General features: G+C 45.2%; 1 protein-coding gene across 1 annotated transcript in view; it reads left to right on the top strand.

Moving 5' to 3' along the window:
* The first annotated feature begins 390 nt into the window (after positions 1-390).
* The window catches only part of scara5 (scavenger receptor class A, member 5 (putative)), a 52,343-nt gene continuing 36,330 nt past the window's right edge, over positions 391-16,403 (top strand). Inside the window, exons 1-3 of the mRNA XM_048251211.1 lie at positions 391-721; positions 3,672-3,784; positions 7,145-7,273. Of these exons, the coding sequence (XP_048107168.1) occupies positions 3,673-3,784; positions 7,145-7,273 (241 nt within the window). The 5' untranslated portion in view covers positions 391-721; position 3,672. The remainder of the gene's footprint in view (positions 722-3,671; positions 3,785-7,144; positions 7,274-16,403) is intronic.

The following is a 16,403-nucleotide window of genomic DNA, read 5'->3' as shown; positions in this document are numbered from 1 at the left end:
TTTTGTTGCATGAATTAGATGTGGACATCTCCAGCTTCCGAAGTGCTGTGCTCATTTTTCCACTACTGCCATGAATTTCCCCTTGGAATCAATAAAGTATCTATCTATCTATCTATCTATCTAAATTGAATTACTATGCTTGCCATTTTGATGAGCAGTTTAGCAGTACCTATTGGCCACATGCAAATATAAACAAATACAACACACTCCTTGACCGTTATTACGCATGTTTTAATTAGCAATAATGTGATTCTGTTGGCATATTATCGCCTGCCTCAGAGCGAATTGTCCACAAGAGGGCGTGTTGATGCAGTGGGATGCAAAAAGTTTTTCAAAAGTGGACACTGCCCCAGGGCGCAGTCGCGGGGAAACTGGAGACTGTAGAATGAGGTAAGGACATAAGTAATTAGGGACAGCCTCGGCGTGTATAAACGTCACTTGCAGCATTCATGCTTCCACTGCACTTTGCAAGTACGGAATTAACTTATGAAGTCGCACTCAGTCTTCAGTGCATTATTCCTTCCTCTGTCCGGCTTCTCATCTGTTTACTTCAGGATCGTCTCCGTTCTGTCATCCAGCCACATCGTTGACAGGGAAAACATCTTCTAATGACTGTCATCGGAAAATAGACGTGACAAACAGGAATAGAACCTATAAATTTAAATAAACATCTTGGCTGTTCTCATGCAAAATTATTAAACTCACACTGAGCTACCTATAGGTAAGTCAGATTTTTAAAAACACCTTTTGATATTTATTCCTTTTGTAGTTTGTATTATTTTGCTTTGTATGATTTGCTGGAACAAAAAATAAGTTCACTTAGATACCTTCTCCAGAGCACATCACTAGCCATGACAGAAGGTGGCAAAGCAACAGGTTGAGTAACACCCTGGTGCGTTTTGCACTGTGGTTCAGTCAGGAGGAAAATACTGTTGCATGACAGACTAGTTTCCTGCTGGGAATAAGGTCCCAACTCTCCACACACACACACACACACCTTTACAATTCTCTCCAAATGTTGTGAAATGGCATTGTGGTTGTGCATGCAAGGAATGTTATAGATGACTGTACATCTATCTCCCTCTCTCAAAAGTGGCATGTTTTGACTAAGACATAATACCTAAACTCCCTCGGGTTCCAAACAGATGTTGACCTGGACAAGGTCCATCTTAGCAAATGTTAATGGCACTCAGTGGATGTTAATAATCCCTAGTGGAGGTCAGTAAATGCCACCGATCACAGATCTGACGTCACTTATACAATACCCCCCACACACACACACACCCCAGCCCACCAGTGCCCAGTCCCTGGGTTGTGTTCAGAGTGATTGATGAGATGCCAGTGCTGTGCTTTGAAGTTCTGGTTACAAGGGTTGTTTTTGTCGCTCCAGTGTGCTTTAAGCTCATTAAGGCAGCTGGACACAAGTCATACATTCAGGCTTGCAGGTCTGCAGAGAGCAGCAGGAACTTGCACAACGTCAGGTAGACCAAGAGCCGGACCGTATGGACAACAAATCCAGGGCTCAAGACACTGCTCCGATAGGGCTGACCCTGAAAGACCTTATCTGGTACCGGTCAGCTTGAATCAGAGATTCCATCTACCACCGGAACAACAAAATGGATAGATGGACTTGTTTTTGCGTGTGAGGTGATTTTGGCATAACAGTGAGAAATAGCCGCACGATAAGGCGATGCAAGAGCGCAACCTTTTGAACCGGAGTCAAGAGGACAGATTTGAACGAGCGAGATAAGGCTGAGACAGGGTGCTCTTTCTCCATGTCCTCCTCTCGGCCAACACTGATGGGTGGTCATCTCCCCGCAGGTCGTCTCCTAGCAGCACAAGTGTGTGAGTCAGGCTGGAGCTGAAATGTCAACATGCAGCACCCTCCCTCCCTCACTCCCCCCCCAGCGTAATGAAAAAGTCCAGACTGAGCGCTTTTTAATGACTTTGCTAAACAGTCCCTCGTCCAGTCCTGTACTTTACGTTTTGTTCAGAGCGAGGGCTATTAATGGCAGCCCTCCACTGAAGTAAGGCTGCGGCTTTCACTGATTTCTCCCCGACTTGTGTGCCCAGTAACAAGGCAGTGTGGTGTGGGGTGTCATTATTTCATGAGCCCTATTGATTGCTTCATCTTTTTTTTTCTCTGGTTTCACTCAAACTTTTGTTCCTCTAAATGCTTTGAAACCCTCAAAATAGCCCCATTCAGAGGCTGCACTTGTTTAGAGGAGAGATGATCCGTCTCATGTGGTGGAGGCTGCTCAGTGGCCCGAGGCGGTGCTGTGTGGCAGGCATGATGCTGTGGTGTTATCACAGCAGGGCTTGTGCTCTCAGCCAGAGAACATCTCTCTCTCTCTCTCTCTCTTTCTGGCACTATCTACCTCTCTCTCCCTCCTTCCCTCTCTCTCTCTCTCTCTCTCTCTCTCTCTGTTTCTCTCTTTCTTGCTCATGCATGACCTGCAGACTGTCAACTAACCCACCATAACTGTGGGAAGGACCATGGATAAGGAATGTGTGGTTTCTCTCTCTCTCTCCTCTCTTTTCTCTATCTCCCTCTCCTTCCCTCTCCCTCTCTGTCTCTGTCCTTCGCCCCAACAGCTGTTGAGCCAGGAATGTTTGTGGAGGGTCTTAGGCCGTGGCCTTCATGGTAGCACTAGACGGCAGCAATGAGTGGGCCTGGGTCTCCGTGTTCAACAACACTCTTGATGATGAAAGAGTAAAACCAGTCTTGCTTTAAACAACATTGGAAGTTGCCACTAAATTCTAACTTATAGCATTTGACTGTGTGACTTATACTGTAATACAGTCTTGTGTTTGTTGTGATAGGAGTTTATCAACCCCAGGCTTGTTGTCCAGCTGTTGCAGTGTTTGCCACTCCCTGGTGGGAGAGAGAAAGTCATTCACTTACAGCCAGATGTTATATATATGTGTATATCTTTCATTGCAGGGCTAAAGAAATGGATCAGCCCATACTGACATTTAGGAGTCCTAATGTTTAAACACAGTTAAACATAGTCGACGGGATTCTCCTTTTTCTAAACATGTCCAAACAGGCACAGGGCCCCGTTAGAACGTTATGAGACCTTCACTGTTCAGTGATGGCGCAGCCAAAAGCTTTTTATTGGAACGTTTTAACTCTTTTCTGTCTCACTCTGGATCACATTCATCCATTCTTTTTTCTCTTCAGCTCTTTCTTCATCTCTCTCCTCCCCCCCTCAGCCCTTTACGTCTCTGGCAGTGATTAATGTTTAATTACTTTCTCCAAGTCGTTCAGGACAACAGACTGTGGAAAAAAAAATCAGCTACCACGTTTAAAAGGCATTAAGGGTTGGAAGTCTCCTTCATAATAAGGAGTTGCCAAGGGGGTGCCAGCCACTCTGATACTGATTATAATCACTATAAATGTATTGGAAGGAGCGGGCAGCCAATGGGACTGCAGAATGCAGACCTGGAGTCGGTATGTTGCATTTGGATGGAATGTTAGTCTGCGTTGGCAGCGTGTTGTAAATCGTCTAGGTGCCAGTGGTGTGGTCAGCCCTCTTCTGGCCCATGTATCTCTGAAAGTGTCTATTGTTCTATAAAAAGGACCACAAGAGGAGAGAGTCGTTAACACTGTCTGGTTTTGATGTACTGTATGGCATTATGTCATGCCTACTGCTCTACTTCTGTTGCAGGATGGAGAACAAGGCCATGTACTTGAGTACCTATCAGGACCGGGACAACGGCTCGTTCTACGAGGAGGCCTACGATGGACGGAACCTCTCCAAACTCAACCTGTGTGAAGAGTGTAAGGCCACATTTGGAGATTCTTTTTCACTATGACGCCATTTCCAAAGACCTGCGGCTGGTCTGTTTACTGTACCACTTTACTCCAGTATAGTCTACCTCTGTCTGTGGCCTTCCTCGGCTTTCCCAGTAATTACGCCACATCAGCCCTCCTCGGTTTGCGTCTCGGATACCACACGGCACCATTGGTGCTGGACGCAGGGTGGTGTCGTCATGGCAACGAGGGCAAACACGGCTGGTTCCACCAAGTTAGTCACAGTTTCACCGTGGGTCAGGTTCTAATTGAGGAGATAAATATGGGGAAATATGACACTTGGACTAAAGCTGCTCAGTTGGAGGCTGGGGGTGTCAGTTTGGGGGCTGGGGGTCATGCCCTGATTCCTCACACAAGGAGTGATGAGAGCTTTGGCTTGGATAGGTGTTTTGCCGAGCTTCTTGTTCTCCATTTTGAAAATTCAATTCAGTTCAATTCAATTAAAAAAAGTATATATACTGTGTGTATATATATATATATATATATATATATATATATAAATATATATATATATATATATATATATATATATCGCCAAAGGGCAATTTCATCATGCAGGCATAGTGACATGTACTGTAAGCCATAACACAACATATAAGACAGGACAGTATGGTTAGCCAACTCTGGAACTACTAGAGCACTGAGACAGATGGAGTAGGATACAGCAGATAAAGCAGCTCAAGTTAAGGCAAAGTACCTGTATTAAGTTTAGCTGAGCTGTTTATGAGTTATTCATCTTTGTTTGTATGAGACATTGAGAGTAACAACAACACTGAGTCACACTTTACATAATGTTTCTAGAAGTATCAAAAGCATATACAATATACATTGTCATAAAATATACCTAAACTGCCTGGATACTTGAAACATAAAGCAACAGACATGACGTTCATTTGAGCGTAAATCATTCCCATGCCCAGACCTCATTGTACATTTTATGTGGCTGTTTACATCCTCCCACAAATAATGTGGACCCCCTTGATTCAAGTTGACACACAACTGCAAACAATTAGCACCCAATGTTTTATGCATAAGGGTTAACATTGTATACCAACTCTACAGTGATATTCAAGCCTAATGTGTATGGCTTTTCACAGAGGGTTGCCATTGTCTATTTACAATGTGATTTCTTTCAGGGAGTAAGTATACTAGCACGGTATGCTTACATATAGTATATAGCTTGTAAGGAATGGTTTTGGCTCATAAATTATGCTTTACCAGAATTCCATACCATAAACGAATACTGTTAATTGTTCCACAAATTGTGAGCAATGTGCCATGTCCAAGAAAAGTCCCAGTGCTTTATGCCCAGAGCCAGAGATGTAAGCCTCAAGGTGCCAGAGCCCTTTAAATTGCTTAACCACTCTCCAAACATTTAAGTCTTAACGCATGTGTGACCAAAGCAGCTGTGTTTTTCTTAAGCAACAGAAAAAGGTGTATCTCGTCACTCGGGGTGGAGTGTGTGTGTGTTTTTTGTTCGCAAACCCCCTCCTCCTCCCTCAGCCCTCCTCTGCATGGATATTATTATGCGTTTAGAGTCCAGCGTCCCAGCATGTGTGCAGCTACAAGAGCCTGCGCCGCTGTCTCTGCCGGCATGACATCATCCATCTTGGGACAATTGAAACCATGTTGCCGAGAAGGCAGAAGTATGTTTATGGAAAATAGGTTGACTGCTTGTCCTTTATTGAGCTGCCTTCTCTCTCGCTCTCTCTCTCTCTCTCTCTCTCTCTCTCTCTCTCTCTCTCTCTCTCTCTGTATCTCTCTCTCTGTATCTCTCTTCTGTTTCTCTACCTCTCCCTCCTTTTATGGGACGAATGAAAGGGTGATTAATTAGTCCTCCATGGCCTGCTGTACGATAGGGGATACAAGGGGATGCTATGCCAAGCAAATCTATCCTCAGATAAACAATTCAAAATGTCTGTTGAAACTAGCTATGTACTTCTTGGATCTTTTTTACATGCTTTGTTACTAACAGTGAAGTATTGCACGTCAGTCTATCGTAGACCTACCTCCAGTGGTTTTGAAAGGAGGAACAGTGTTGGACCATTAGAAAAGGTCTTGGATCATTTCTCTCAATGTGGATCAGATGTGTGTGGCTTATTATCCTATCCAAAGTCGTAAACGTTCTGCTTTCATCTCACATCAGATCTGTGGACTGTGTGTGTGTGTGTTTTGTTTTTTGCATGCCTGGCTTTTTGCTGATGCTGACATTCACTCAGTAAACTCCCCAAATGAAACGTAATCCCTCTGCTCTCATCAGGACCACATCTTTCCAAAACAGCCCCACCCTTCTCCCAAACAAATCCCGAAGCACAACTTCCAGCGATGGCAGTCCGAGACCAGAGATCATCCTTGACCCGCTGAAAGCCACTCTAAGCACTTTAATGACTTATTGCAGCCATTAGGTGGAGGGGAGATCTGTGGGGGGAGATCTGACGGATGGAGAGCCCAGAGTGTGTGTTCCAGTTTAGGGCCCGTGTTAATAAATGGCATACACAACGTGTCCTGTACAGCAGCTTTTCTTTTTTGCTTTTTTTTGCTTTGTTTCTCGGCACGCGTACAATAACAGAACAGCGGAGTTTGAAACATGGCAGACGGTGGCATTATGGGTAGGGGCGTGATTCACCACCAGAGTAGAGCACAGGACACCAGAGAAGAGCCGAACGAAAAACAAAGATAAAATGGGATGGATGAGAGTGCTACGTATTATTGCATCCCCCAAAGATGAAAATCTAAGTTCCATTAAGCTAAACTATATTCACTCGCTTACTCTAATGTTTGTTTGTCCCGTGTTCCGTGACCTGTTATTGAGGCATTTTGTTTAAAAACCATTACAAAGCATCTGCAGACACAGATCATCAAGATTAAACATATCTACATGTGATTCTTTCTTCTTGCCATCATGTCATGGTATTCATATAAAGCGGTCATTCGATTACGCTTCGCTTTTGTTTTTGTTTTTTGAAGCCATGCTTGTTTACTCCAGGGTTTTAGCTATTGAAATACTCTGCACCTGAAAGCAATAAAACAAATAGTTTTACTGACCAAAACACTCACAGGGCCCCATGGGAACATGACTCATGAACAAGACAAGCTCTCCAAACAGCCTGACCGTCATCTGAATGAAGTGAAATAACAGCAAGCAGCGCTGTGAAGTGATCATCTGTAATCCACACACCTCGGGAGGTGTCAGTCTGCCCATTCTTAGTCATGATTTCCTCAGGCAAGGTCTTATATAACATTTCTCACTCGAGTGGGTTGCTAAGGTAAATTGTTTTTTTGTGTGTGTGTGTGTGTGTGTGTGTGTGTGTGTGTGTGTCCCCTTAGCCTGTTCTTCAAAGAGGAGAAAGGGAGATAGCTGTTGTGGCCACCTCAACTCCCTGTCTGCCATCAAATATGCCATCGTGTCATTGTACATCCTGGTCCTCTTGAGCATTCTCGGCCTCTGCATAGCAGGTAAGGTGACCTTATATGGCTGTCAGTTTTTGTGTTGTTGTTGGTCCATTGTCCTCAAAGCAGATGTCCTGAATGTTCTCCTCCAGATGGTCAGATTGAAACGACAGCATGCCAGTACATTATTGTACTGTAGTTAATTGTAGTTAATTGTAAGGTTCCCTTTATGCCTACATTATATAGTGTATTTATTGTTCAGTTTACTGTAGTGCACCTATTTTAGAAGGACATCATCCCAAAAGCAATAGCAGACAGCACAGCAGCACAATACACAACATGGCATATACTATGAGGATTTGGGCAACAACAGTGGTGATGATGATTCGCAGGCTTCTGGACAAATGTCCACTAACTTCTCCTTAACGTTTGATCACACTGAGGGTTTGGAGTTTGTGTGCGACTAAAAGTGTCCATTAGCTTTGCTGGAGTTTCACACAGATTGGCTGTGGATGTGCGCGAGCATCTGGGTTTCTGGGTTTGGAGCCCTCATCTCTGGCCCATCTGGCCGTTCATGCGTACTCTCCTGGTCCCAAGCCCTGTCCAGTGAATGACATCAGCCCTCCCAGCAGATTGGAGGAGGAACTGGGAAAACGCTTTGCTTACTTCTATATTAAAACATTTGAACCTGGCTGTCTAAGGTATCACTGTGGGGATTAGTATATTTTATTTTATTTATTTATTTGCTTGCCCTCCTACTAGGCGTTTTTGTTTTCCCCTCGTACAGTTGTCTGTTGGAGTTTTCATGTTGAATGCACTAGCTACAAGCATGAGTCTACAAAATATCCCGTTGGACAAAAGGTTTCTGAGAAAGCACTTTGATCATGGACAGGCTGTCATCTCCACAAAAAAAAACTTGCACTGGCATCCCGTCCCAAGTCTGCCGTCACACGCCTGTGACCTTAAAGACATCCGTTTTCCTCAGGTAATTCCCACTGATAGACGACTCGCTGAGAGGTCACTGCGCTGTGGCTGACTGTGAAGCCTTCCCGCAGCTGAAATCACGGAGCCCCACGCTTCTCTCGGTATTCCGCCTGTCATGTAAATGACGGAGTGGACTACCGTGGCGTTTTGACGGAGCGTTCTGGTGAGGGCCCGTGGGGGTTTGCTCCCCGGTGGGCAGTGCTGCGGAACCACCTGACCAGGACTCGACGGCGCCCCCTTCGTGCTCCGGCCTCCTGCCGTACTGTCCGAGAATGTAGAGAAGTCGTGGTCCCATCAGTGTGGTTTCCTCCCTGTCTGAACGGGCTGGCCACTTGGGTGGACGGACGTGGTTGGTGTCTTTCTCTTCCTATTTCCTCGCTCCAGATCTTGTCCATGTGTAGCTGAAGCATCAGTGAGGGGCTATCCTGGAGTGGGTAGTCTTGGGAATGTCCACTGTCATTAATCAAGACTGTCAAAGCTGTTGCTCTCATCCTTTGCAAAAATCTGTATGTGAGTGTGTGTGTGTGTGCGTGAGAATGTGTGTGTGTGTGTGTGTGTGTGTGTGTGTGTGTGTGTGTGTGTGTGTGTGTGTGTAGGTTTGAAAGAGAGAGAGAGAGTAAGACAGAGAATGAGTCTGTTTGTGTGTGTGTGTGTGTGTACTGTAGGTTTGAAAGAGAGAGTGAGAGAAAGAAGGAGTCTGTTTTGTGTGTGTGTGTGTGTGTGTGTGTGTGTGTGTGTGTGTGTAGGTTTGAAAGAGAGAGAGAGAGAGAGAGAGAGAGAGAGAGGAGTCTGTTTTTGTGTGTGTGTGTGTGTGTTTGAAAGAGAGAGTCTTTTTGTGTGTGTGTGTGTGTGTTTTAAAATCCACCCATGATTTGACACAGTTGGGCGAATGCCAGAGCTTTAGCCGCCAGCCATGCAGAGGGATCCTCTGGGCCTCACATGTACTGAGACATACTTTGTGTGTCCTGTGAATGGGACCTCACTTATTACAAAGAGCACTGCAAAACAGGGACATGCAGAAGAAATGGCCTTTTCCGGACAGGACTAGCCGTTAATAGTCGCCACTTTAGAGTTGAAGTGTTGCTAATTTGATTGGAATTGTGAGATTCTACCGGTGTACTTTCATTGTCTATTTCATCAGAGTTTGAAATATGCGTTTGAGCCTTGACAAGCTGTCCAGAAAACATAACATTTATTGGAGGACTAAACAACATGTGTTGTCCGTTTAGAGCAGGTCACATCGACTTGTGCTGACTCATCTTGATGCCATGGCCTAAGGCTTGATGTTCTACCAACTCCTGTGGCTCTCTTGAGTTTGCAAACAGCGGGGATCTGGACGACTAAGCTTTCTTTTATTTTAATCCCTCTTTAATTTCCCACAGGCTCTCCAGGGTCTCAAAAGCAGAGTTACAACCCAAGGAAGAATGAAGGGGCACTTATCTCGGGCAGATTTAATGGCCAGCTTTAAGCAAAGTCACTGCGTAAATATATAAGGGCTGACACAGTTTTGTGTCTTGAGAAAGAAAAAAAAAAAACAGAGAAAAATGTGTCATGACGCCAACTGTCAAAAGAGACACTTAAGCAATTTATTGTGTGGTAGAATGATTTTGCGAATCAACAAAGTGCAGCTTTCAGATGGCCTTTCCCAAAAGAAGTGTAGATCATCCGAGAGCTGTAAGGGAGTTGTAACCCGACGCCGTGGTGAGGGAGCGCTCTCAATCCGCTGCCAACTTTCCAGCGTGAACACAAGCACACCCAGACCACCTTTTAATCCACATTTGTTTTCCATTTTATGTTCACACTTAAATATTTATGAGATCTCGGATGTGACCCCGAGATGTGTCCCCGGTGCGGAGGGAGGTGGCCCCCTTGCGGACCCTTCCCAGCATGCACCTGGAGACTCTGGGAGAGGAGCCCACTGGGTCGGGGCTCAGCCTAGAATGTGACATTGCAACCCGGGGGCCCACCGAAGCCCCTGTCCAGGAAGGAGCCTGGAGAGCTTCACTGAGCATTAGGCCAGCAGCTCAGCTAAGACATGCCTTCCTATCCAACTACTCTGAGACCTTTGGATAAAAATGTCTTGTTAAATGTGTCAGTCTGTCTGCGTGGGGCACTGAGCATGGTGGGTGAGGTGGCAGAGAGTCTAGATCCTGGAGGACCTGAGGAATTTTCCACGTATCTGTATGCAAGTATCAAATTGTACACCCATTATGCAGACTCTGCCGACCCCTGTAGTGTCAGATCCATTCATAGATGGAGAACATGCAGAGAGGTCTCGCAGATGGCGTACTTCATAAGTTCACAGCCTTTAGGAAGAGAATCCAGGGTATGACTACATCTTTTGTCAGTGAAAGTCTGCTCTCTTGGTTTTACATCAAGCAAACTCGTCACTCGTCACTGTCTTCATGCTTTGATGATTTCCTAGACATTGAACAAAGCTTTGCTGTGTGGGGGGAATGTGATGGTGTTTGGACCCAGTCCTGAAAGACTGCAGGCCATCCAGTGCCAGAGTGACGCTCTGCTCAACACCACGTTGTGTGTTTTGCATGGCTTGAGAAGCTCCGATGATTCCACTATGAGAGAGCCCGTTGTTTTGTGTCATCATGAGAACGAGTGTCCAGTATCGGGCAAGTGGGTTCCAATCCCACCATGCCACTGTGTGGTCACTGGAGTGGGCACACTCACGCTAACGCAGCTGCCGCACAGCTGAACTGTAAATCGTGTCCACATCTGTCACACTGTGAAAGACAGGGCCTCTTTAAAGCCCCAGCACTGATCCGCAGCCATGAAAGCCAGAGATCCATACTGTAGCAAGTGGGAAGAGTGCACATATGTTACAACAACAGTGTCAACAAAGAAAACAAAGTGAAAGAGGCCGGGGAAAGGTTGCAAACAGCAGCCGAGTGGTGGGGCAGTTGAGCGTCCAGTTGCAATAACCTTTAATCGGATAAGCATCGTAGCAAAAGAGATTTCAGCCACTGAAAGCACCATTGTGACACCAAAGCAGTCCCAGCATGCGATGGCGGAAGCGGATCAGAAGTCTCTGACCCCAAGTGGCTCTCATTCAAGTTCAAAGAGTCTTCCCTCCTGGGGTTGCTTCTCAGCTAAAGTTTAGCTGGCCTACGTGCAAGATTGGCTAAAAAGCCATACCGGTTTAAGGTGCTTCTCAGCGCTGCTTGCGTGTTTTTATGTACTTTAATGACCTCTGGGATCTCCTCTGTCTCTTCTGTATAAACTGTGCAGTGTGCCTGGAAAAAGATGTGGCACATTTGAACCCCATGTTTACGAGTAAAAGTAATGGCCTTGTTTGGCAAAGGACACCTCTATGTGCCTGGTGCCTGTGATGGGAGGCAGAATGTTAAAAAGACGTTGGAAATGACATTGTTCAAACATTTCCAAGTATGGGAATTTGATGGCGCTCACGTTGTTTATCAGTAAGATGACACGTCCATGTAGACGTGACCTTTCGGCGTGGCAGTCTAATTTCGAGGCTTTTGCTCGGGAAGGAGCAGTCGTGCTGTTTTGATTTCAAAATGTCATGCTAAAGAGATGGAGAAGTTTTTGAGCGTGAATATATAGTAATCGATACCATGGTTCAAAATCACACTGGGCTCATGCAGCCATCCTGTTTACAGTCGATTTGTATTTCAAAAATATGAAAATGTCCTAAGTGGTTGGAGACTATTGAGACTAGCTGTGGGGTATGTGCTGTTTAGACTCTAGCAGAGCTGTTTATACATGTTATTTCACCCCTTATTTCTTATGGCTGGATGGCCTAAAGTGTGCTAGAATATTTAGGATGTTTTTGTAGTTTGTCTTGCTGTTGTTTTCAAGACAGACAAACAGAGTAAAACAGCACACGATGGTCATTTCCAACTGGAACATTCTTGGTAAGGTTATTGTCTTAACATTTATGTGCCTGCTTTCTTCCAACTGCAAATGTTTTAAGAAAGCCCTTTCAGGAGTGTTTAATGCACAACGTACAGCTGATAATAAAGCAGGGAACCTTTCTTTTGTTTTTCTGTATTTACTTAATTTAATGCCCAAAAGACCTAACTGTAAAGTAGAGCAAAGTATGAGCAGGTTCATCATGCAGACAACCCACAAATGAATTCAAATCCAGGCCAGTAGAAAGTCACCTACACTGAAAGCAACAGCTCGCATTACCTTGTGTTCTCAAGGAGAGACTGAGGCCAGCAAACCAGCGTCAGCAATGTCTTATGTCACGGACACCGGCATTATGAGTCGGAAAGTGTCTCCTTATGTAGAAATACAGTGCAGCGGATAATTGAGAATATGTAATGGAAGATAAAAAAAATATACACTAACCAGGGGTAACAATGTTTCCCATAATCTATACTATAGGGTTCGACTGCTATAGAACAGCTCTCGAGTGTGATGCCGGTCTAGAGCTATTCCGTGCTTTCATAGCACCAGTGTCAAACACACTGACAGAGGCTGAGAAATGAGCTAGCTGAAATGACATCTGGACAGCACCCCACAACACACATTTACCCCGAGCCTCGCCGCATGAGACTGGCACAATACTAGATGTTTGCCCACTGGGTGTTGAAATGGCCTATGTCGTATTTGGATCTATTTTTTGCTCCTCCGTGTTTATTGTTCAGGCCAAGAGGGACTGGTAAGAGCCACACCCTCTCTGAGAGACTGTTTAATCTCAGCTGATGTCATATCCTGCTGAGATTGACAGTATTTGTTCATATTGGCTTGTAGGAGTTTGCCTGTTTGTCAAGGTTGAAAATACACGCCTTTCCCAGAGTATTCAGTGTCACGCCATTTCAACAGCTCTCAGTTTAACACTAGAAGACATTTTGCAGACAGTATCTTGCTGAGTTGAGCGTTTGAGAAGTTATCAGATCCCCCCCCAATCCCCTTCTAATGTATCTCCTCCGACAGTGTTGCGCAAGGTGATGTTCAGGTTCCGGGTATGTTTGGGTGAGGCCTATTTGGCTTCTTTTAGGAAAACTAAAATCTGAAGTGGTCAAGTTCGGACGATGGGCTTTGTTCCTCAGGATATCCTGCTGGCCGGCTGGGTGGTACTCTAGCCAAATGGCAGAGCAGTCCATCAAAGATGCGCTGCTGGGCTGCTCAAACATGAAAACAATCGCGCATTTCTCTCCCTCCTCCCCTCTCGTGCTCACAAAGAAAGTCCTCTTCGTTAGAGTGCTCTCTCCCCCACTGCTAAAATCCCATAAGCCACCTGGCCTGGCCCCAGCCTTCCAGCGCCTATGGGTCATTGTGTTACAGCGGCAGATGATGTGCAGATATCGGCGCTTTCGACTGAAAATCGAAAATCCAGTTTTTGAGGACTTCCTTTGAAATGGCAGGGAACAGAAAACACTGTAGTGGAGCCGGACAAAAGAGAGCACTCACCACCACACGGCCCTGGACACTGATCAAGGTAACGGCAAAACCAGATTGTTTTCGGGCGTACTGTGGTCTCGCAATTCACCTTCATGGAAAAGGGATTGCAGGTGTCCAAATAGCTCACAGACTGTCTCCTGTCCCCGTCTAGACTGGTATGGATCAAGGCTGTGCCACTTCTACTGGTATGGCATTATTGTTCTGTTGAGGAATTTGTTTTTAGACTGGGCCTATTATCCCCAATGAGGGCAGTTCAGGTGAAATACATTTCTATGTAACTTGATTCGAAATCTGACTGTTACATTTATTTCCACAGACATCACTGGAACTATTATTGTACTGGTGTCCAAGGAGCTTTTTTTTCTTTTTCTTCCGGAGAAAAATATTTTTGTTTTTTTATGCATGATAGACATTTCATCTCAAGTGGGAACTGTTCTTCATATCTTTTGTTCCTTTCCCAATACACTGGCTTCCTGTCCACATGTCTTTTCATGCACAATGTTCCTTTGTAGTTTGTTAATGCATCTACATTTAATGTCCCTAAATTAAACTTGAGGAGACCATGATGAATGCTGCCCTGTTGACAGATCCTTTCTAAGGCATTGCTCAGATGCAACAAAATGAACTTGGAAGTTTATGGCTTGCTCAATGGCTGGAAGACACCCAGTTCTTTTGCCCATGCCCCATAGTTATTCATGCTTATTTGTTTTTGCAGTCCTATTGCCGCTTGTAATTTAAGTAAGGTTTTTTTTTCATGTTTTTAATGTGGGAAACTTGAAAAACAGCAGACTGGTGTTGTTCAGTAGAACTGGTCTTTATTTGTCCAACACAAACAGGAGTGCACTTACTACAGGCCCAAGAACCAGCACCTTCCCATTCACTCTGAGTGGTGAGCGATGACTAATCCTATCCCCCATTGATTCTTGGATTTCAGATTTACCTCGGCTAGCCAATGACAGTGAACGTTGAAAATGGTATAGAACCTTCAATCGATGGCAGGCTCTATGCCTTGTAGGATTGTGTAGATTTGTTCTGGGAGATCTAGCTGTTTGGCTCGGTTTGCCAAGTAGGACTTATGAAGTCAAACTGGGCACCGTCCCAGCAATCTGCCCTGACGCAGCCTCTACTCTGGCCAACACAACCACCATACTGTCAGATTAGATGGAGATCTATTTGTCCATGACAACTTGGGGAGAGTTTCATTAAGTTTGACCCCCTTACAAAAAAAGCTGACTGTCTCAGCTCAAATTATTAAAACCTGACAGCATAGGCTAGTCAGTTTAAGTTCAGACAAGGCTCTAAAACAATAACAATGATCTGACATTTGACTGACCAGATGTTATCCCTTCTGAAGAGCATTAGAGACCTCAAGGAACTGTATTTGAAGTATAACATGATATGTGATCAAAATTCTCATGAATTTTAAACACATGGGCCACATTAGATTTCTACACATGCCAGTAGCCGCATAAAAAACATAATTTTCTTCATGCAGCGTTCAAAGTAGCCATTTATAAGCATCATCTTGGAGACCGTTCCACGACTTTAATTGAGACAAAAAAAACGACTCTATCCTCCGCTGTCAGAGTTACGTCTCATTCCGTGATGTATGCGTTCAATAAGCAGGGGCCTGAGTGTGCCCCTCAACAGGATGACATTTAGTAAACAATTGTTGCCGGGGCAACAGAGAAGGAAGCCCCCCACAGGGCTGTCGGTCAGCGCCTCTTTTCTTTGCGGTGAGAACACCCCCCCCCCCTCTAATTAATTTTTGTGCTGCATCAACCTCCTGTTGTTTCTGCCCACTAATGACAGAGAGGATGTGTACATGTTTTAGCCGTAGAACAGTGGGGCTGACCCAGCTCAATGAAACCCACCAAGAGTCACTAACAAACACACACACACAGAGAGACACACACACACACAGACAGACAGACAGATAGACACACACACACACACACACACACACACACACACACACACACACACACACACACACAATTTTCATTGTGTGCTCACAATTAAATGGCATGTTAATGACCATCTAAACTCCGGATGGATTAAAGTGGTCATTTGTACTGTAGAGCTGTGGTATAGCAACCAGCCTCATGAATCTGTGTGAATCTCCAATTAACAGAGTGAGAAGTTCATTTTCATCCGAGGACTCAATGGTGAGTGCCCAGTAGGTGGCAACGACAGGGAACATTGCAGGCATCTGTTATCCCCAAGAGGGTCAGAATGCCGTTGCTCTCCCAGAACGTCCACTTTGAGAGTTACTCTTCCGAAGCATGCCAAGAGAAGCACAAAGACCTCCCAGAAACCTGCCGTTATGAACACACAGGCTAGCGCTCTTGGGCAATCCTTTCAGAGCACTTCACATCTCTGTTCCTGGGAAGGCACAATGGAGAAGTCAATTTTTCCAGTGCACTACAGCGCAGCTGAAAGGGTCTCCTAATGCGCGAACACAGCATCTTTGAGTCCCTTTTCCAATAGCTCCAGAGGGTGGAGTTGAATCATGCGTCCTCCATTTGAAAAGGCGATGGCGTAATTGGCATGCCAACTGGCATGCCTGTTTTTGTGGCAGGGACGCTAATTAAACACAACACACTCGGAAACGGCATTCGGGACTCCGGCCACGAAACAATGCGGCTCGCTCTGAAGGGATGCCGCGAATGGCCATCTGAGTTGTTTACTTTGCTCGTTCCATTCGGTGAGATGATTACATGGGCGAAAACAGCACTCCAAAAAGTGAGGCACGCTGCGGAGACAGCAACCAATAAGCCATGGTCCCCACTGTGGTGACAAATGGATTGTTGTCTCAGGGTTGTGT

The sequence above is a fragment of the Alosa alosa genome, chromosome 8, assembly GCF_017589495.1.
Source record: "Alosa alosa isolate M-15738 ecotype Scorff River chromosome 8, AALO_Geno_1.1, whole genome shotgun sequence".
In the NCBI taxonomy this organism is placed as follows: Eukaryota; Metazoa; Chordata; class Actinopteri; order Clupeiformes; family Clupeidae; genus Alosa; species Alosa alosa.
The sequence above is the reverse complement of the archived record's forward strand: the minus strand, read 5'-3'. Positions and strand labels throughout refer to the sequence as shown.